The 23282-nt window shown below is 36.7% G+C and overlaps 3 protein-coding genes across 6 annotated transcripts; all 3 read left to right on the plus strand.

Moving 5' to 3' along the window:
- The first annotated feature begins 512 nt into the window (after positions 1-512).
- On the plus strand, positions 513-6565 carry LOC131968439 (twinfilin-2-like). Of its 4 annotated transcripts, XM_059329317.1 has the most exons (11): positions 513-537; positions 1334-1411; positions 1504-1682; positions 2071-2166; positions 3062-3166; positions 3257-3271; positions 3351-3392; positions 3991-4116; positions 4298-4448; positions 5752-5873; positions 6398-6565. In XM_059329317.1, the coding sequence occupies exons 1-11, from the start codon at positions 513-515 to the stop codon at positions 6563-6565; spliced, it is 1107 nt and encodes a 368-aa protein (XP_059185300.1). The 4 variants fall into 4 exon arrangements, with proteins under 4 accessions (XP_059185300.1, XP_059185302.1, XP_059185301.1 ...); XM_059329319.1 differs by lacking the exon at positions 3257-3271; XM_059329318.1 differs by lacking the exons at positions 3257-3271; positions 3351-3392 and having other exon boundaries at positions 3062-3204; positions 3963-4116.
- Positions 6566-10249: 3684 nt separating this feature from the next.
- On the plus strand, positions 10250-14467 carry LOC131968541 (cytokine-inducible SH2-containing protein-like). The gene is made up of 3 exons (XM_059329466.1): positions 10250-10574; positions 11599-11754; positions 12172-14467. Exons 2-3 carry the CDS (start codon positions 11616-11618, stop codon positions 12675-12677), a joined length of 645 nt encoding a protein of 214 aa, XP_059185449.1. The 5' UTR covers positions 10250-10574; positions 11599-11615; the 3' UTR covers positions 12678-14467.
- Positions 14468-17916: 3449 nt separating this feature from the next.
- Positions 17917-23057, plus strand: LOC131968182 (transforming protein RhoA). The gene is made up of 5 exons (XM_059328949.1): positions 17917-18038; positions 19025-19182; positions 20866-20986; positions 22101-22231; positions 22316-23057. The coding sequence occupies exons 2-5, from the start codon at positions 19027-19029 to the stop codon at positions 22487-22489; spliced, it is 582 nt and encodes a 193-aa protein (XP_059184932.1). The 5' UTR covers positions 17917-18038; positions 19025-19026; the 3' UTR covers positions 22490-23057.
- The last annotated feature ends 225 nt before the right edge of the window (positions 23058-23282 follow it).

Here is a 23282-nt window from a genome sequence, read left to right on the forward strand (position 1 = left end):
GCTCGGTGTCACATTTCTGTGACCAGGTGGCTGGAATTTGAGCTCATGCAGTCTGCCTGAGCTGATCAGCCACTCTGTATGAATGAGTGATAAAATGTCATTACATGTGGCGCCCTGACAGCATCTGAAAACACTGTACTGACCACTGATGTCATGAGCGGTGGATTTCTACATGGCCTCACACACAGTACAGCCTAGGACAGTATGTGACTTGGGAGACGCTCCCCCGCAGAGACTTTTAAAGTTGTGGTCATCGATACGCAAAGAGTTTTAGATCAGTGGTTAGGGTGGCATATCCACTGACAGGCACGTTATTACTCATCAGCCACAGTTCCGCAGATTGTATTTCAAGTGCTAGGAATCTCCCGAGTCACCCTCGAGGCGTTTATGTCACTGATGCGCATGGGTCCATCTGTCTGCCATCAGTGGAGAGGCAGCCTACCTGCTGAGCAAGAAGAGCGAGGACACAGAGACCTGGACCTGGTCCTTCTTGCATGAGAGGAAGCTGAAACATGTCACACCAAACTGGAATCAACGGTAAGCTCACACTTTTTATATTCTAAGTCTTCTCAAAGCAGAGTGTTTTTGTGTCCAAATTCAGTTTAAGTGCTTTTTATTTTTTTTATTTTTAGCTCTTGAGCAACACATCCTCACCATCTCACTCAAAATATTTGATGTTATCCTTTAAGATGAGCTTAAAGTGCTGCCTTAACCTCACTGACTTGATAACCTGTGAATCTAAATAATTGTGGCCTGGATATAATTGTAATCCTGTAAAGTATACAACTGCTTCACATTTAAATTGTCTGTTTTGTTTGTTTTGATACCAGTTATCATGTTGCTCAGCACTTACAGGCATTTATGTATCGTTTAGGAGCTACGTAAAAGTATATATATGTATATGTATGTGTGTGTGTGCGTGTGTGTTATGGCATTTGGTAATTGGAGCGTTGGGGGACAGGTTGGCAGAAGCATACCTCTCTCACCTTTCTCACCTGATCTTACATCATTTATGAGACCGCTGTGTTTGGTAACCATGGTTAGGGAGTAGCAATAGGAGAGCAATAAATGGCAGGTTTTCAGCACCAAACTGCCGTTGACCTTTTTAAAAATTGTGTGAAACAAGGCCGTTTTATCGCTCAGAGTGACTCAGACTCCCTGAGAGGTTCTTTGGGTCTAAGCCGCTGTAGGTGATGGCGTGACGGTCTGGCACTGGATCAAATTTTCTCCCAGAAGTGGAGTCTCAGGTTCTTACCTACCCAACTCTGTCTCACTTGCTTTCAACCCCCCATCCTCAGTTTTGACTTGTCCGCCTTATATCTGGTTACTTTAGCAACATCTGAGCTGAAAGAGTTTCTGGCCCGAGCGAGGGGAGGTGCCATCAGAATAATGAAGATTGTCATCAGAAATGGTAAATATTGGATGTTTTTGGTGTTCAGAAGTATTCCACATGAGTTCGCTTTCAGCTGACTTGTTCTAACTCCTGAACTTTTTTGCCTGCAGAGGAGTTGGTATTAGATTTGTACAGAGAGCCAGCACACAGCTGGGACAAAGATTACGATCAGTTCCTGCTTCCTCTGCTCACGCCTCAGGAACCCTGTTACATCCTCTACCGCCTGGACTCCCAGAATGCACAGGGATACGAGTGGATCTTCATCGCCTGGTCACCGGACCAATCACCAGTACGTCCTGACATGTTGTCACTGGTCACTGACGGAATATATTGGTTAAAGTTTGCTGCAAAAAAAGCATTGTAAGAAAAAAATTACCCAAACGCTTAAAAAAATCAGCAGGATCCTATTTAGACTTAAATACATTTAACTTTTCTGTAAAGCTACCATAAAACTCTCATTTTAAAAATGTTTTTTGTAGATTGTTTTAGAAAACAGCCTTTAATTGTCAAACCCTGCATACAGTCATACTCAAAAATCACAATTATTGTGTTCAGGGGGCTTTAAAAAAATACCAAAGTGTCAAAATGAAGATAGAAGTCCACATTTATACAAAATCTGAAAGCACAATAACCATATAATGTTCATTTCCTCCTCCTGTGTGTCCTGGCACTGTTAGGTGAGGCAGAAGATGGTGTATGCAGCGACACGTGCCACACTGAAGAAAGAGTTTGGAGGAGGTCACATCAAAGATGAAATATTTGGCACGGTCGAGGTGAGTACAGTCCCTCTAACATGACGACTGATTAAATGCTGGTGATTAACCCCTCGGGACATTTATGGCTGTTTAATTTAAAATATGACCCATTAAAACCAGTTAAAACCACGATATTTAATCCTACAGGCAGTGCAACATAAAATCATGTATTATTTTATATCAGGCTTTCAAAAATTCAAAGTCCTGGCTTTAAAAGGTTTTTGCTATTTTCTATCAGATTGATTTTGCTATTTTCTACGCATCTCCTTCATGTTTGCCCTATGGGGCTAAAATATGCTGCTTTCCTGTTTTCCACTGGGGTTATTGCTGCTGTATTAGGAAGCACTGCAGTGTTTGATACACTTGACTCTCAAACACTCAAAACCAGTGTCGTTGCTGATCAGAGACATAAAGAAAACTGTGGACAAATAATAACTCTCTCTCACATTTAGTATAAGAAGGATAATTTAATTTGATATTCTGAAAATGAATTAATATTTGGTCATTATGATCGGGACTGATCAGTAAAAGTGGAAAATAATGTGGATAATTGGTATTTTAAGAGCACTTTCAAGAAGGGGACAGTAACAACTAACATGTGTTTTCTAAATTCCTACACTGCACAAAAAAATTTAAAATGCATTAAAAATGTCAAACAAAAAACAAAAAAAACAATCAAAGGTACTCACAAAAAACTCATATAATTCAAAAACTCATAAAGAATCATATATTATTCAACAGTGGCATTATGTAATCTTTGGATGAATATTTGATAATAATAATATTTGGTTGGATAAAACTTTAAATGTGTACATTTTCATGACAGTTTTTCGACCCAGACATTTTTGTCCTCTGAGGAAATGAGATTGACTTTTTAAAGTGAGTGTTAAGTTGTTGGTGTGGCTGTTTGCAGGATGACCTGAGCTTCCAGGGATACCTGCGACACATGTCCTCCTGCTGCTCCCCGGCTCCGCTCACAGCAGCCGAGCAGGAACTACAACGAATTAAAGTCTCAGAGGTAAAGTTTAAACTATACAGACTCTCTAAATACATACTGTATCGGACATTATGTGATCTCATTGTGTATACTTCTACTTTCTCCCTGCAGGATAAAGCTGTGTGGGTACGTACAAATTCTTCCTTATGCAAATTTGACTGTGAGTGCACGAAGAAGAGATTTAAAAACTGTCCTATGTCCACAGGATGAACGCAGACGAATTGGGACTCCAACAGCACGAGCGAGGGTTTGTTATTATCTGTTTGAGTCCAACATGGTCTCACAGGAATCCGTGAAATAGCCATGGATTTGCTTAACTCAAAATCCGTGGAATAGCCACGGAATCACTCAAATTTCTGTGAAATTGACATGGATTACGCTACAATGCAAGTTAATGACAGTCATATCCCGTGGCTATTCCAACATACAAAGTGATTATGTACATTCACTGAGTGAATATTTAGAAAATAAAACATATATTTCTCGCTACAAATGTGATCAAAACCAATTTTTATGCAGAAAGTCAAAATATTGATTTTTTCACTAAAAATGAGAGAACTGTCCGCCATGTTTTTTTGTTCTGACCGCCGGGACCTTAAAAGTCACGTGACTTGGAACAAACCAATAGGAAAAAATGTTAACTTGCATTGTAGCGAAATCCGTGTCAGTTTCACAGAAATTTGAGTGAATCCGTGGCTATTCCACGGATTTTGAGTTAAGCGAATCCGTGGCCATTTCACGGATTTCTGTGAGACCAGGTTCTTTGAGTCACTTGCATTTATTTTTCTGGCATGTATTTGGACGTATCATCACTAAGAATATCTATGTTTATTTTTTCCCTGCAGGTCACAATGGAGTTTGGCTTGGACAAACGTGCACAGACTCTTCAAGGTCTTGCATTCCCGTTACAAGAAGAGGCCAAACGAGCTCTGCAGCAGCTCAAGCAGAGACGCATCAACTACATCCAGCTGGTGAGCCCGCACAGAAAACCTTTACTACTAATTATACGGCGTGCGACACTTATTCCCTGCAAACAAAAGACAAGCTGTCATCATGTTTTTAAAACAAACTGTGTATCAGTGTTAGCCAGCAAAACTGTTTGTGCATGACTTGACCCCTGAACAAAGCCTGTTTGTGTGTGTTACGTTGCAGAGGCTGGATGTAGAGAAAGAGACCATTGAGCTGGTTCACACCAAACCAACAGAGACTCACGAGCTTCCCTACAGGATTCCCACAGACTCACCCAGATACCACTTCTTCATCTTCAAACATTCCCACCAGGGCCAGCTGCAGGAGGCGCTGGGTCAGTACACAGAGCGCTGACGTCATGAATCATACTGAGATATCAAGTTCTGTCATTGAGCTCTCTGATTTCAAGAGACAGAAGGGAGCTAATACATATTTAAAGTCAGTTGGATTTCTTTTTATTTAAAACTCTCACTCAAATCTCCCATAACCTCACATTTTGTCAAGTGGGGCCCCACGATTAAAGCTGCACATATCTATGTTTTTTACTTATTATTATGATAATATTGACAAAAGATCACATCACTGTGTAATGGAAATTATTACTCAGCTCAGGTGTTAGTTTGCAGACACAAAATGAACAACCACTAAATTCTGACACACACATTGCTCTGTATCTGCAGGGTGTAATAGTAAACTATTTGCTTGTTATGTTTTAAGCATGTTCCACAGCCCACAAGTTGCCCCAAAAATAGCTTTCAGACATTATAATCACTGGACCTCATGCAAGCACAATTTGTGTGACTTATGTGCCAACTTATGTGGCTTGCACAAGTGATTTATGTGGGAGGCGTGGCCGCGGAATTTACAATTTTGTCATATTTTGAATTTCCTCTGTGGCACAAACACGATTTATGAGGCACTCAGATCTGTTGTAAGAATCCTGTTCAGTTTTTCACAAGAGAAAGTTAACATAAAAATGCAAAAATGTTCTGTTCTTGCATGAGGCCTATTGGCCTTTTCCCAGCGGCAACATTATTTAATTAAATGTTACTCAAACATTGGTTTCAGGAGCCTGGTTAACTAGTTTTCAACACAAGAACTTCTAGGATTAGGTGATATCACCTCTGCTTGAGTACTGCATGTTTTAGTACTCTGTCCAGCCCTGGAGAAGTATGTAAATTAGAGCTTTAACAGCAGAAATGATAAGTAAATCTGATCCAGTGAAGTTGCAAATATCAGCTGCTTACACTGTAAAAAAAGATAAACAATAGCTACTCAATAAAATTGAGGCAACAGATTGCATGCACTATTTTTAATTAAATCTAACTACGTGACAAGTTGAGTTAATAACAACTTAACAGGAAGTGCCTGTCATTTAAAAACGGATTAATTCTATTGTGTTGGATTCATTCAAAATACTCTTGATTTAGAATTACATACACATAAAGATTATATTTAATGTGATCAAAATAGGTAGATTCTATCCCAAACATTTTTATATTAAAGTTACTTAAACAACTGCCTCAAAATCAAGGACGCATTTATATTTAATGCATTTTATTAAATATATTAAGTAAAATGAAATGACTACAAAATAATTTATTACAGTGTAAGTGACGACTTAATGTCCATTCTAGTGTTCATATATTCGATGCCGGGATACACCTGCAGTATCAAGGAGCGGATGTTGTATTCCAGCTGTAAGAACAGACTACTGGACGAGGTGGAGAGAGATTACCAGCTGGAGGTCACCAAAAAGGTACAGGTCAAAGAATAATAATGAGAAATAATATATATAATAAACAAGGTCACCATAATTAATGTACAGTACAGGCCAAAAGTTTGGACACACCTTCTCATTCAATGTTTTTCCTTTATTTTCATGACTATTGACATTGTAAATTCATCAAAACTATTAATGAACACATGTGGAATTATGTACTTAACAAAAAAGTGTGAAATAACTGAAAACATGTCTTATATTCTAGTAAGCAAAGGGTGGCTACTTTGAGGAATCTAAAATACAAGACATGTTTTCAGTTATTTCACACTTTTCTTGTTAAGTACATAATTCCATATGTGTTCATTCATAGTTTTGATGCCTTCAGTGAGAATCTACAATCTAAATAGTCATGAAAATAAAGAAAAACGCATTGAATGAGAAGGTGTGTCCAAACTTTTGGCCTGTACTGTATGAACTGGTTGGTGTATTGAACAGAGCAGCTATAATCTGTGTCTTTCTTGTGTGTGTGTGTGTGTGTGTGTGTGTGTGTGTGTGTGTAGATGGAGATTGACAACGGCGACGGTCTGACAGAAGACTTCCTGTACGAGGAGGTCCACCCCATGGAGCACACCTTAAAGCAGGCCTTTGCCAAGCCCCGCGGCCCAGGAGGGAAGAGGGGCAACAAACGCCTCATCAAGGGTGCTGGGGAGAACGGGGAAGAAAGTTAGATATTATACACACGCACACATAAACATTATACACAAGTACACAATCACACTAACATGATATCTATGAATTGACTTGTTATCTGACTGTTTAGCTTCTAGACATTTCTTCTTTTTACTTGCGGACACACATTTCGCAAAAACAACAGGGAACAAATAGATCCACCATAAAGCAGAATTCATATGTATTTTCCTGTGGTAAAAGAGAACTTCTTAATGTGGAACATCTTTATGAAAGTGATAACTGATAGCTGATATGTGGACACATCTTTTGGTTTATTCAAATTAAATTAAACTAGAATGGCACTCTGCAAACCCAAAGCATAAAAACAACAACTTCTTAGTCTTAGAGGTGGTTAAGAAGGAGGCAACCAGCAGAAACTTCAAATTGGGTTATAAAGGATTCAAAAAAACATTTTAATTATAACAGCTATGTTATTATTTGGTTGCTTCATTTGCATTTGCCAATTACCAGTGGTGAAAAAGTACTCAGCTCTTCCTGCATTCATTCAAGTATTGCCATTAAAATGTACACAAACTACCAAAAGAAAAAGTACTCATTATGCAAAATTGCCCATTACAGAATAATATTTATTATACTATTGGATTATAATAAGTGATGCATCTATGTGTAAACGTCACTTTAATGTTGCAGCTGGTCAAGGTGGGCTTTACGTACCTATAACATCTTAATTTATTAGTTGATGAAATCTGCAAAGTAACTAAAACTATTTGAGAAATGTGGTGGAGTAGAAACAGAAGTTAGAATAAAATGGAATTACTAAAGCAAAGTACAAAATTGTACTAAAGTACAGTACTTGAATAAATGTATTTAGTTACTTTTTACCACTGCCGATTACAGAGAATTAGAAATATCACTGGTATCACTAAATCATAAATCAGAAAGATCCTTATTGTCATTTAACTCAAGTTGTGAGAAATTGTGGATGGCTTCTCTGCCTGTATTTTTGGGGAAAAAAATACACTGTCGCCCATAAAGTTGGAATAATTTTGTTTTCAGACACAATTCTTTGGTAATTGTGGTTTCATTTTCATTGTGATATTTTTGGAAGAGATTGATTAATAAAGTTTTGAGAAGATATACACTTTATCTGTCAATAATAAATCACGTTGTCACAATGATTTCATGGAAAGAGGAAAAAAAATATTTAATTCCAACTTTATGGGAGACCATGTATATATAAACATACAAAAAAAACAATGTATAAAAATAGAGAAAATAGAAAAAAAAGTATACATTTATACATATAAAAATGTATAAATATATATATAAAAGACAGCATAAACACAAGCAGGGAACAACAGTAATAGCAGCTTATAAAATGCATTCTAATATTGATTCATGTACCGGAAATAGCTGTGAAGTTTCTGTTTTAGGGTGGATTATCCTTTCTATTGCCTAGGTGTAGGCAGTCTAAATGCTTCATTCATGCAAATTGATCCACATCACATTCACAGTTGCCTTCTTCAGTCACCTGAGCGAGGTCTGACTTGTTTTACATGGTCCTACAATAAAATGTTTTCTTTATTTCCTAGTGTTTCTCTCCTCATTTCTGTGTGTGTTCGTGTGTACGTGTGTACATGTGACATCTAATAGCCATGCAGTGCAGCAGCAGCAGCAGCAGGGATCACGGTTCAGTAGTGGAGGTCAATGGGTTGTGAGCATTTTCCAGGAAGTGTCTCTACTCAGAAGCCTTCAGCTGTGCAGTTCTGCTGCTTTCATACCTCTCGGCAAAGACGGTTTATGTGATTTTTTTTTCCTGGAATCAGGGTTCAGAGCTGAATGGCAGCTTTCAAGTGGTTATAATCTTTGTTTGTGAGAACTGTGAAGTGGGTGATGATGAACCTTGACTCTGTGAAGACACACTGACTTCTGACATGATACAGTTCTGTTTAATTCCAGGAAGACAAATCGACCATTTGCAGGTAATTTTCTTCGCGAGAATACAACAACAAGAAGCAAACACTGGCTGAAAGGTTACTGCTCAAAGCATAATGGGTAGAGAGAGAGAGAATCTGTGATAGTCATAGTAATAGTAATAGTAATAGTAGTTGATTATTAATGATTTAATATTTGGTTTCCTATAAAATATTAACAAAATTATACTAAATGCGTGGGTGATACAAGTAACCTTTAAAAAATCATTAAACAGTTTAACAAAGGTATGCAGAGGTTGAAAAACTGAATTTCCATTGGACAGAAATGCAGCATTAAACACATTACTGCCGGCGGCTGCATCAACACACACAGAACTTTACCGGAAACCAGGTTCTTTCAAATTAAAGCTTTGAAAAATTGCAGCGTAGCAAAAACAACAGTTAAAGGATGACAAAAAAAGCATTATCTTTCAAGCTCTACAATCACTCACATTTAATTCTGGATTAAATAAAAGCACTTCACTATTAAATTCATATACATTATTAATTATGAAACAAATGATCATACATCATGCATTCAGTTTCCAGTTTATTAGGTAGGCTACTGCTATTTAATGGAGGTTATAATGTTCAACAAAAACTATATAAATATGTAATTCATTGCAGAACTGTTGCATTAGTTTTAACCATGAATAATAAAGTGGCAATTGAGCCATTTTTAGGCATGAAACTAAAATATTTTTATTCTGCTTGTTTTGACAATAGCTGAACCAATTGCAATTCATTTATTTATTTAGTTCCAGCTATTTTTTTGTGATTTAAAGTGGCATGAAATAAAATAAGTCAAAATTCAAAAGTACAATTTATAAAAATAAAAAAAAGCTATTTATACAAAGAAGTTCCAGGAAACTCTGGTCCTGGTACTACTTCTCAAGGAACAAGAAGATCCTGCAGTAAAATGCAGGAACCAGGGGAAAGGTCCTCAGTTTGAGGTGTGTCAAGTTACATAGAGGGTGTGACCTCATGACCTCAGTTTTGACCTCATTTTTAAACATTTCTCACTGCAGGATTAAGGGGTGTGTGTCTGTAACACACAAACACACAATTCATTTTACATCCTGTTTTGCAGTGGTGGAAGAAGTAAAAGTAAAAAGGTACTCATTAAGCAGAATGGTCTCACTCAGATTGTTATATTCCAAATATATGTTTGGATTTTTATTATTGATGCATTTATGTAAGCAGCATTTTACTGTTAAGGTAGGGCTACATTAAACGTCTTAATATACTGTTACATGGTTTAATTTATAAACATACGTAATCATTATTGATCGAGTTTTTCATGTTAAATCTTCACCTGAAAAGTAACTAGTAAGTTACTACTAACTAGTAAGTTAGTAAAAATCACAATATTTGCCCCTAAAATGTAGTGAAGTAGAAGTATGAAGTTAAATATGTTGGAATACTCAATTAAAGTTAATCAAATTTGTAAAATGTTACATTCCACCGCTGCTGTTTTGTCAGTTTTTCTGCACAAAGTTGCTACTTAGGAGCAACATCATTGCATCTTATTTTGAAATCCGCACAGGAAGTGACGTGTATGCAATGTGCGTGTGTGTGTGCGTGTGTGTGTGTGTGTGTGTGTGTGTGCGTGTGTGTGCGTGTGTGTGTGTGTGTGTGTGTGTGTGTGTGTGTGTGTGTGTGTGTGTGTGTGTGTGTGTGTGTGTGTGTGTGTGTGTGTGTGTGCTGGCAGCAGCTTGTCTGTCACTGCGGGCGCTGAAACACAAAACCTTTCGTGGAAACAGATTCCCGGAACCTCCGTCAGTCCAAACTGAACTGAGGTGTTTTCTGTGCTGCAGTTCACTGAATATAGAGCACACACAGCTGCATGTTCAGCAGCACACGGCCGGGAACACACGGACACTATTTTTCTCATTTTTAAAGAATACAACAGATAGTAAGAAGGAATATTTTCTTTATTTTGTTCGCCACCATTCGAGACTATTCGGTTAAAATGATTAATAATTTACTGAGAAGCTACTTGATCATGCGCTGGACTGTTTTTTCTACTGTTTACCAAACTGGTCCCGATCCTTATACATTTGTTTAATTTAAGGTAAGCTTATTTATATTAACTCGTTGTTCATGTTTCTCCAAATTCTTGTTTTAAACTAGATTTTTCTTATGAACATATACATTATTTAATAGTTTAATGCATGTGTGATTAGAAGACTGCAAGATTTCTTATCAGTTGTAGGTTGTTTTTTTTTACTCATCAGTGTTTGTTTGTTTTAGTTTTTATTGGTTATTTATTTCTGTGTTGTGTATGTTTTTACTAGCATAACAGTTTTCTTTTAGTTTGATGGTTTTGCAACTAAGTGCATTAACTTAATTAACATTAATTTTAAAGTAGGCGTACTTGTACTTTTCCCTTTTTATACTACACTACGATGGAAAACATTGTACCATTCACTCCCTCATACATGTAGTTGATTACATTGTAAATAAAATGCAAGTTATTATTATTATTATTATTATTACGTTGGCCTACCTGTTACTTTGCATATATTAATACTATAGTAGTATAATTATAATCATCAAATACATTTATATTTTTATATATATTATTTAATGCATCAGTAATTATAATTCAATAACATAATATGCATTATTCTGAAATGGGCCACACTGGAACATACTTCTACTTTCTGTACTTTAAGTATATTTTGATGCTAATAATAGTATTTTATATATATATATATATATATATATATATATATATATATATATATATATATATATATATATATATATAATGCAGGACTTGTAATGGAGTATTTGTAATGAACTTTTATTTAAGTTAAAAGACCTGATTACTTCTTACACCACTGGTGGTTGTTTTGAACTTAGGTGAAGTTAAATCAATTATATTTGTATAGTGCCAGATCACAACAGGATTTTTCATGCAGCGCAGGTACACACCACACTCTAGACTAAAGGCAACCAAAACATGTATTTAACATTAACAAATAAAAATATTCATTACTAACTTTACCTGAGAGAACAACAGAACACAATATATAGTTGCATAAAAATCTGTCTTTGATTCCTAACATGTAACATTACGTGTATATTAACAGGGTGCTGTCAGTCAGTTATGGTTGCCCGCGCAGTGACCATCGTCCATCACGAGGAGCGAGGAGCTTCGTGCCGCCCTCATCCCTCTCCTCCACCCTGTGACCCAGCAGAGGACCTCCGCTGCATCGCCACCACCTTCCAGTATCTGCAGAACTCAGGTACACCAGCACCCTCACTGACATTTTTATAAATGTACAAGTCCATAATGTAAATTTATATGATTATGGTAGATAGTAGTACTTTTGCAGGTGGTATTGTGGAAATACACGGTCGCCCATAAAGTTGGAGTAATTTTGTTTCCAGACACAATCCTCTGTTAACTGTGGTTTCATTTTCATTGTGATCTGTTTGGAAGAGATTGATTAATAAAGTTTTGAGAAGCTTTATCTGTCAAGAATAAATCAAATTGTCACAGTCATTTCATAAAAAATAGATTTTTTTAAAAATGTATTCCAACTTAATGGGCGACAGTGTATTTTCAAACCTAACCCCATGAGCGATAGCACCACTAAAATGTCCATATTCACCAAAACTACATTCACGTAAAAGTAAACACTGATTTGTCTTGATCCCAGGTTGGTACTGGGGCTCCATCTCAGCGAGTGAAGCTCGGGAAGCTCTCCTAAAAAAGTCTGAAGGCACGTTCCTGGTGCGGGACAGCAGTCATCCTCAGTACATGCTGGCGTTGTCGGTGAAGACGCGCTGTGGACCCACCAGTGTGCGCATCGAGTACAGCAGGGGCTCCTTCTGGCTGGACTCCATCTCCCCCGGCCTGCCCCACCTGCAGTCCTTCCCAGATGTCCTCAGCCTCATACAGCACTACACAGCCCAGGGCCACACGCCGCAGGGCCAGGTGTCTGATGACATCCATCCCCGGACAAGAACTAACCCCGCCGAGCACACGGCGAAGGACAGCAGCGTGCCTCTGAAGCTGAGGCTCCCCCTGCACAAACCGGAGGCCTTCCCTTCTTTGCAGCATCTGACGCGCCTCGCCATCAACAGACACACAAACTGCACCGACCAGCTGCCACTCCCGAATCCTCTGCTGCGCTATCTGCAGGACTACCCTTTCCACATATGAGGGTCTGTGGCCCTTTGCTGCAGGACACAGAGACAGGGGTCAGGGTCACACTCCAAACGACCACACACTGTGAATCTGGGACAGGCAGCAACCCAGAGGGAGAATATTGAAACAAATGAACGAGCCCAGTCTTACTACACTGCTACTATTGTTCTCCAGAATAATATCGTTTTTATTATTTTCATATGTCTGTTTCTGCTTGTGTAAATTGATTTCAACAATGCCAATATGTGAGGATTTTTCTCATTATTTTCCCCATGCATGTTTCAGACCAGTGGTCCCAACATGAGACATCAAAAACGCATTAATAATCCCAGGTGATAAAGAAATATACTTTGTTACTAAATGCATGCCAAATGTGTTAATTTGGAACAACTTTAGGTGTAGTAACTGTTTCTTTTAGACACACTGAATTTCAATTTGAAGCTATTTTCAATATATTTTTATGTACTTAGTTGTGTTAAATTGAAACACATTTAAGCACTGCTATTCCAATCAAATGTATTACTTTGAATTAAAATGTATTTAATTTAAACTACAGTGCCATTTTTAAATCATATTAGAGGTACCCTGAGTATAATTCAAATGTGGACACTTTCAATAGGTAATCAGCTCATTAACAATATATTACCAGTATACTCCAAGAGCCATTATTAGTGTAATCCTTGTTTAAACCATTCAGTATGACAATAGCGCATTCTTACTGCATTACAAATACACTGCAAAAAATGTCCGCCCAGTACAATAGAAAAGAAATAATTCAAATTAAACCAGAACACACATAAAAGTGGAACTTTGCAGTTAAAAATCAGACCCCTGGATAAGTTTTGCAATAAATATATTCATATCACGCTAGATGTCAAATTCACAATACATTTACACAGAATAAAACTAAATAGTACTGCAAGTAAGTGTGAAATAATAGATTTTGATTGAAAACAAAAATGCTGCAAGAAAATCAAAGTGACCGCAATAAGAATGCATACTATAAACATACTTTGTGGATTTCAACTACATTTTTAATGCAATAAAGAGAATTTCTTTTTGACAATCATTACAAAAGCAGTCACTGGTTGCTGCTACAGCTGAGATATTATATATATATAATTTTATTTTGGTCTTAGGATCTCTATTTTTCTTTGCTTTGGAGCACAAAGCAGTTTTTATTCATGAAATCAGTGAACTTGATGAACTATGGTTCAAGCCAACAGTGATCTCATGTAACTCTTTTGGGCCCTATTTTGGTCATCAGAAAATATCTTTAACATGTCTTCTCCTCTAGTTTTTCAGTCAGTTTGTCCATTGTGATGCAGAATATGTTGATCATTATTTTGTTTGGAGCCAGGAGGTTTGTTCCCTACTGAGTGTCACTGGAACGACTCTCTCCTTTTCTCTGTGTGTCTATCTAATCTAATCACAGTTTAACAAAGAATCTAAATAGTTGGAGGTGCATTCCTAAGACACGTTGATACCAGTATTATGAGGTCAATCTAACACATGACCTGCAGAATAAAGGGTCAGAGGTGCATGACAAGTGATTTTAAAACATGAAATACAGATTAAAGTGTGCATTTCTTTGTTTCACGTGTAGAATCCTTTTCCTAAAGTCAGATATCTTCTAAAAAATATTATTAGTTTGAACATCAAAGGCTGTTTGTGGGGGAAAAAAACTGTTAGCTATTAAAGGACATCTGTTTACAAACTGTCTGTTTTTCTCAGAAGGATCGTACATGCCTGTGAATTTCAGAGAAATAAACCCCAGAGATGTTTTCTCTCTCTTTTTTTTCAAACTGTCTTTTTTTCCTCTATTGAAAAAAAAAACTGGCTACTTGAACATAGAGATGAGATGTGAGGTATTAGTATGACTGTTTTCGTGGAAACACACTAGAGTTGTTTTCCAGGAGGTGGAACTGAGCATTGCTGAGAAAGCCTCTTATCAGGATTAGAGTAAGAGCTGCAGTTATTAATACACTGTTGCACCAACTGAGAACAGACTGTCTCTCTGTCTGTCTCAACCCATCAGTATAAAAGGTTTAAATCACTTTTCAGTCCATATTTAACAGATCAGGATCATTTAAACACTTTTCTCATTACCTCTATCAGGTTTATGAATGCATACGTAAATGTTTCTGATCTGCATTCAATATTACACCAGGTTTAACTGAACCACTGACAGAGGATAAATAGTTGATGTTTAGGCATATATCACATTTGCACCACATGTATACACACAGTATTTATTTTTTTATTTTTTATTCATTTGCACAGTTAGAATTACATAAAATGACAAAGATAACATATAATGTAAAGTGCAGGGGGAGGCAGAAAACCCAGATGGGCTTATTTAAAGCCTCCACCTAAAATTTCATAGTTATTAGAAAGTAATAAACTGATAATAGAAAAAACACATGTATAACATCAACAAGTTATAATGACAACAACAAAAACAAAAACAAAAATGAACATGTTAAAAAAGTGTATTTGTGTGTGAATTAGAATTTTAAAACAGTACAGTAGCACAGTAGTAGACATAAAAAAGGCCCCACCACCTCTCTTGTTTAGCCTCTTTTTATTGTTGTGGTTTGTGTCTCTTTGTGGTTGTTTTGCTGCTGCTCATACTTAAGAGTCTCTTTGTGGTTTCCTTGTTTCTCTTTGCAGCTGTTTTGCATCTATTTGTAGTTGTTTTGCTAGCTTTGTATTCACTATGTTTCTTTGTGGTCATTCTACATCTCTTCATGGTTGGTGCGTGTCTCTTTGAGTGACATTTTTCAGGTGAACACATTTTCCAGGGGTGCCGCTGACACTCTGGGCCCCTGGGTATGTGCCCAGTAGACTGGTTCAGTTATCCATCCTGCTGAAAGCCTCACATGTAAAAGTACTCATTATAATCATAGATGTGTAAACATTTTAATGTGCCTGATATGAAGCTTATTTGAACATTTTTATTGCTGGGTAATGCAACCTTTAATAATGCAACATATTCTAGTAGCTCAGTGTGTGTTTCATAAAATCTGAATTTGCAAAGTAGATTTAATTTTAATTTAATTCATAAAATAAATGTAACAGACAAAAACATTTCCTTAAAAAAATAGAGGAGTAGAAGTATGAATTAGCACAAAATGGAAACCCTCAAATTAAGTACAAGCGTCTCACAAAATGGGATTACAAAGTGGGCAACTGCCTCTAGGATTCAGATCTGCAAGCTCAAGATTCACAGCATGTCAGCGGGTTTGTGGTCATTTTTTATCATGTCCAGATTTGTTTAATAATTTCTACCACTACAATGAAACATCTCCCAAACTGGGTCCTTAAGGCCGTGTCATGGAAATATGTTAACTTGCACTACTATACGTCCTTTTTTAAATTTTGCACATTTATATGTTATAAAGTTTGCTCTTTTATTTTATTTTATTTTATTATCTGATATATGTGAGATAATTATCTCCCTTATATGACATTTTGTATGTGCTATATTTATTTGTTTGGATATCTTGTTATTCCCTTTACTTAAATTCCACCTGCTTTATATAAACTTATTTCTTTTATGTCACCCTTGCACCTCCATCTTTTTATGTATGGACTCATTCAATACAACTCTGATAACCTCAGAGATCCACTTAGCATATTGAAATGTTTGAATATTTAGTTCACAGATGCAGAAAAAATATGGGCACTGAGCTGATTAAATCAATGAAGATCTGAGGAAACGCTATCTTAAATCTTATAAATTTCCAGTTAGAAAACCCCAGAGGCATCAATCGGTACCAAGAGGTAAAACACACAACTTATATTTTAAAAAACTAAAACAACAGATAAAAATGAATGATTAAACAGATAAGAATAAAAATGAATAAATAATAACAATAAGAAGAACAACAACAATAATAACATTTATTGTTGTTGTTGTTGTTGTTGTTATTATTATTATTATTATTATTATTATTATTATTATTATTATAAAACCTAATTAAAGACTACACTAAAAAAGTAAAATACAGTAAGACAGATATACAAATAAATAAAGCTCTATTAATGCCGGACTAAAACCATAAAGTACAACAAAGAAATAGACAGATAGATGGAACACAGTAAAAAGCTAGAGGTAGGAGTTTGCTTTTAAAAATATCAATAATTTTAACTTCAACTATTCAGTGGGTTTTTTTCATTGTATGCTATGTAATCTATTTCCATCCATTTTTTTTAAATCTTAGTTTTTAATACTATTATCAGGTTTGTTTTGTTTTCTATTGTTTTCTCCACTAAATATAGCATCAATTCATGTTTCATGTTTATTCTATGTCTATTTGTCATGTAAGTTCCTTATTCTATTGCCCTTTGTGCTAATAATAATTATAAGATTAACTTAACCCTCTGGAGCAGGACTTCTTCATGACATCACAACTTAAAAAATGAAGCAGCATCGAGCCCTGTCGTCAGCTTTTCTTCCAGAAGTTTCCATGTCCAATTTAATACATCAACCCTTTTTCAGCAAAGGTAAAAAAAAAAACAAAAAAAAAAAAACACCTTGACCAAGTGTAGTAACATAATTTTACTTTTTTGCAGAGATTTTTCAACTTTTTCTGTGTGCATTGCACTCTTTTGTGTTTACTGTTTTTTGTGTGTGTTTTTGTCATTTCTTTGTTAATAATATTTTTTGTTTTTTTGTAAAAAAAAAAAAGTTATGTTTTTGTGTGTTTTGAGTGTGTTTTTTGTGTTTTTTGTTTTTATGTGTTTTGAGTGTGTTTTTGTGTTTTTTGTTTTTATGTGTTTTGTGTGTTTTGAGTGTGTTTTTGTGAATTTTTTGTGTTTTTTGTTTTTATGTGTTTTGTGTTTTTATGTGTGTGTTTTTGTGATTTTTTTAAAAATGTTTTGTGTGTGTTTTTCTTGTGTTTTTGTGTATTTTGTGTGGTTTTTTTTGTATTTTTTGTGTTTGTATGTGTTTTGTGTTTCATGTGTATTTTTTGTAATTATTTTAGTGTGTTTTTTGTGTTCAAAATGTTGATCCAGTAAGTCAAAATGAAAATTATAATCGGTGAGGTTGTGCTGAAAACAATGATACCAACACGTAATGGTAAAGATTTTGAAGTGGTTGATACAGGCAGAATGAAAAGGAGTCAAAAACCGACAAAATAGCCCCAAACTCCAAATGATGATAACCATAATGTTAATGTAGCCATGTATAATCTTAACTACAGCAGTGTATTGTTGTCTGTATAGACATGTATACATGTATATGGTCTCCCCGCCCCCTCACTTCCCTCCTGTTAATCCTCCAGCAGCAGCAGTAGTCAGGGAGCAGCGACGGAGGCCAACAAAGCACTACTTGAAAATCAATTGGATAGATTTTAAACCAATCACTAGGTAAGCGTGTTACATTCACTAGCAGGGTTGATTCCCAGTGAATTGTCGGTCTGTTTAATAAGCAATAATATCTTTATTTAGATTTTTTAAGCCTATATTTTCATCAGATATTCCGCTGACGCTAGCCAGCTGCTAACGGACCGAAAAGTCGCTTTGACTTCCGTTATGCTAAGCTAAACCTGGGTAGCTAGCTAGCTAGCTAGCTAGCTAGCCTGGCGTACCGGTTTGTTACCTAAAGGAAAAACTGATATACAACTGAATCTTGGAAATACACTGCGAACACGGTCGCTATATTAGATAGAATATATCACGAATATCGCACATATATCCGGCACCACCTTTGAATATATTGGTAAAGATGTAAACTTAGCCGCATATCCGGCTAACGCTAGCTGGTTAGCTGCAGCAGCTAGTCTTTTTTTTTTTGTAAACAGAACCTCCTAGCTAACTGAAATCTAGGTCAACCTACACCACAGTGATCCACAATAAGATGATGGTACCCAACTAACAACTCCTTAACTTTTGGGTTTATTTAGTCAGTGATCTAGTGGGGATGCGGGAGAAACGGAGTAATTTGTCAATCTTGATCGGGGTGGGTCAGAAACACTGGAGCGGAAATGTATCATCATGGAAGAGAGTCTGACTAAATGTTAAATCAACAAAAGAGACATGGGCCCCCAACTTTGTGTTGTGGCCACACGTCCTCACTCATATAAAAGCGACCATATAACTGATTGACCGACTAAAAAACAGCCAGAATGTTGATGTTGTCTCAGAAAGCCAAATAGTTCGCCTCGGGTGTTGGTTTCAGACGGTTTGGCGTTGTGTCAACACAGCTGAGTGTTAGCGGCTGCTCATCGTCTCTCACAGGCTCAGAGGTAGAAGTTGCATAATGCCTGAATGCAATAAAATTGACCTCCCCTGTTGTTTTAGATTAAGTGTTCTCGTTTGTAACCTTTGCTGTTTTTTTGTCCCCTTGTCTGCAGCTATGGCAGCAATCAGGAAAAAGCTGGTGATAGTGGGAGATGGAGCCTGTGGGAAGACCTGTCTGCTCATTGTGTTCAGCAAGGACCAGTTTCCAGAGGTCTATGTGCCCACAGTGTTTGAGAACTATGTTGCAGACATTGAAGTTGATAGCAAACAGGTATAAATTATTTTTGCTCTTTTCACATTTCAGACCAGAATCTGCATAACATAACTAACTACAACAGCTGAGAGTTGGTTTTGTTCGTTTTACACTCATCTACAATCATCCAGGTTATATATGATTTGATCTGTTTATTAATACTAATATCTACATATCTTAAGGATTAGGATAAGGGCTAGGCAATATAACACTGTTGTTGTTATTGTTATTGTTATTATTATATGATATGATACTTGATGTTGTCTTAACTTTTGGATATTGTAATGTTGCATAATCGCTCTCTTTTTCCTGGTATTCATTTTCTGAACTCATCAGACTGCTCTAGCTGTTCTCTCATTTGCCTTTACCAACCAAGTCACTGTATCAATATTACTGCTGACTATCAAAAATCCAATTTAGTAGTTGAAATTGCACAAATGAGGCGGGCATGCTCTGTCTGACATAACTTATTTAATGAATGTTGCATGTTATTGACTATCCAAGTTTATTTTTGTGTGAATTCCTAATGTTAAAGGTATGCACTTTAGTAGTCTATGGTTGAGATAAAACAGTATGAAAATGACTATACTGACCCAAATTATCATGGTTATGAATATAATCAGGGTAGTTTAAATGTGCAGGAAATGTTCTGATACACACAATGAAATCATTACACCAAGGTTTATTTTGAACATCACCGTTCACCAACAGCACTGTGCACTTTTTCTCTTTACATTAACATTAAAATAATAACCAATATGTAATATGTTTGCATATAAAAAACATAAAATATGCATCAACATAGAAGATGGCGCCATGTGGTCACAAGAAGTAACTGCACTTTGTGCACATTGCAGATAAGAAAAGAGTGAACTATTTTATAGTGTTAATGTGAGCTTTGCAAAGTGCAGTAATCAAACACGGTTTTCATAATGATTTAAACTTGATATAAACTATTACTAACGTTAATCGTGAAAACCAGTAACTGTTTGATCCTGACAAAAATGAATTCTGTTTATGGAGAGGGTTGCCTCCACTTCACAATAGCCTCAGTGTTCATATCAAATTTAATGTAGTCGTCAAAAATAGAACCCAAATATTTGTAATCTGTGACAATTTCCACACTTCTCTGATTGCCAGTATCTCAGTCCCAGTCAGCCAGAGAGCATGGTGTCTATCATGGTAATTGTCTATGTCAGGGGTGTCAAACTCTGGCCCGCGGGCCAAATTTGGCCCGCAGTGTAATTTTATTTGGCCTGCGAGGCAATACCAAATTATTATATTATTATTGTAAATTAATGACATTGATGTGTTTTTTATTTGAAATTTGATTTTGCATGTCTGCACTATTTAGTTATATATTGTATGTTTATAAGCGTTGCTGGTTCCATATTTAATGTTAAAGCAAAACATGTTTGGTATATATTAAAAGGTTTATTTGTTCAATGTTGGCCCGCGATTTTATTCAAGTTTTAAATTTTGGCCCATTGTGTATTTGAGTTTGACATCCCTGGTCTATGTTAAAGTGTTGTTTCATGTAAAATGGTTAATCAGAGTCATGTAAGATGTGGTAGGTGGCTGAATACAGGATATTGGTTTGCATGCACTCACTAGGTCGGCACATTGTCAAACTAAAGACCTGAAGCACCCTGAACCTGGTCTGGCTTCATGTGGCTGATAATCTGTTCATTCTTACCGCAGGTCGAGTTAGCGCTCTGGGATACAGCAGGTCAAGAAGACTATGACAGACTGCGCCCGCTCTCCTATCCAGACACTGATGTCATTCTCATGTGCTTCTCCATCGACAGCCCTGACAGTCTTGGTAAGTTGAGACAGTGCATATCAATGGTTGTGGTCCGTATTTCTCTTTTGTATGTACATTTCATAAAATTCCAGGGAAGGTTTTGCACAGAGAGTTGGGGGTGTCAGTTTCGGTCAATTATGCTTTTGATTGTCTTCCATCCATTAAGTGGTATTAATCGTTATTTTTAAGACAAAAGAGGCAGAATGACGTGAAATTCAAGAGATTCTACCCAACGCTGGTTCTCACTGATCTTTTTTGACACATGTACATAGAGAAGCTCTGGGTGAGAAGCAATATTGAGTTTAAAATAAAGATTTAAAGTTGACAATGTGACACACAATTGTGCAGAAGTTTTTGTTTGTGAAAGCTGGTCAGCAGCTGGTGTCAGAGCTTGACTTTTAGCTCATCCTTCTCCTCAAAGTGTTTTCAATGCGTTTACTCACAATATCTCTCGATGGCATAACAATGTCAGGCTCCAGGTACGAAACTAGCATTAGCTCTTTAAATCTGTCACCCTCTACCACAGTCATTGACAGCTCTAGTGGGAGGTTGTTCATAATATGGTAAAGTTACAGCATATTTGTACTACTAAACTGAAAAAATAGCTACACACAATGAACATTTGAATTCTGTGCTTATCTGGAGGAAATAGCCCGTTATGCAAATTAACCTATAGACTGACAAGTGTAACTGGTCTAGCAGTTGAGGTCCCTAATTTACTCATTTATAGTATGTAGTTTAAGTATTATTATGTTTGGGAGAGAAGTAGATGCACCAGTTTGAGATTTAAAAAAATATTAAATAATGTCATTAAGTCTGTCTCTTATGTGTCAGATAGTCTGGCGACCTGTCCCACCTAGTGTGAGCTGGGACTGGTTCCATCACCCGCAACCCAAGTTATGATGAGCAGATATTGATAATGAATGAATCTCATGTTAAGAACCAGCTATTGAAAAAAATAGAAGACGTGTCAGTTTTTTGCTCATAACTGCACACACAGAAACACATTAATCAAGACTTTTATCACATTATGAAATTTGTGAGACACCTGTGCAGCACACCCTCATCCCTCCTACATATAGCTGTGTCTGTGTGTTCTGACTGATGGCTGTCTTTTTGTCCTCTCGTTTAGAGAACATCCCTGAGAAGTGGACTCCTGAGGTGAAACACTTCTGCCCTAATGTTCCCATTATACTGGTGGGAAATAAAAAGGACCTGCGTAACGATGAGCACACCCGGAGGGAGCTTGCCAAAATGAAGCAGGTAAAAAAACAACCAGATAAACACAAACAGTCTTCTGGTGTCGAGTGCCCGTTTCCTAAACCTTCTCCTGATCTTTTTCTGAAGGAGCCTGTGAAACCAGAGGATGGACGGGACATGGCGAACAGGATCAGTGCCTTTGGATACATGGAGTGCTCTGCAAAAACAAAGGATGGTGTGAGGGAAGTGTTCGAGATGGCCACCAGGGCTGCACTACAGGCCAGGCGGGGAAAGAAGAGCAGTAAATGTGTCCTACTGTAAACGGGGGCACGAGGACTGCTTCCTACAGGGGGAAAGAAGAAGGAGCATTAGGTCAAACCTACCCCCAAACACACCCACACAAAAGACTGTTCTCCCCAGTTTTTACTAAAGGTGTAATGCTTTTACTTTTTTTTGTCTTAAGCAAAAGTAGTCAGGTTCTGTCAGTATTCAATTTCGAGGTTATGGAAACTACTTTTTTGTACTTTAACATGAGTAAATTTGCCATAATGAAACCTCCTTTATCAACATGTAATTAAAGAGGTCAGCCAGGGGACCTGCTGTGTCATACCTGCCAACTACAGTTAAGTGCTTAAGCCCTGCCTGCTGATCTGAGGAATGTTTCCACAGCCAACTAGGGTGAAGTACCTGTACACTGTGACCCATAGTCCTTTAATTATTCCAACAAGCAGATGCACACATGAAGTCGAAATTTGTTTGTGTGCTTCAAATACAAATCCTATGTGCATTATGATCCTTGCACAATATGAGACTGGAAACTCATTTTGTTAAAACGCAAATGGAAACTTAGTGTTTTGTGTAATAAATTACTTTGTAAGAATCTTGATAATTTGCATCACTTATTTTATAGACCATGAAAGACTTAACCCAGTGAGCTATAGTCCCACTGGGATTCAGAATAAAGATTTTAAGCAGAACTTTTTCAAAATGCAGCCGATTTTAAGTCAGCCTTTTTTGCTCAACACACATGCATTTCAGAGCAGGATTATCATGAAATAAAACTGAAAAAAAGCGGGGGAAAAAATATTGTAAGGTTCGTGTATAAAGTTTGTCT

The sequence above is a fragment of the Centropristis striata genome, chromosome 3, assembly GCF_030273125.1.
Source record: "Centropristis striata isolate RG_2023a ecotype Rhode Island chromosome 3, C.striata_1.0, whole genome shotgun sequence".
In the NCBI taxonomy this organism is placed as follows: domain Eukaryota; kingdom Metazoa; phylum Chordata; class Actinopteri; order Perciformes; family Serranidae; genus Centropristis; species Centropristis striata.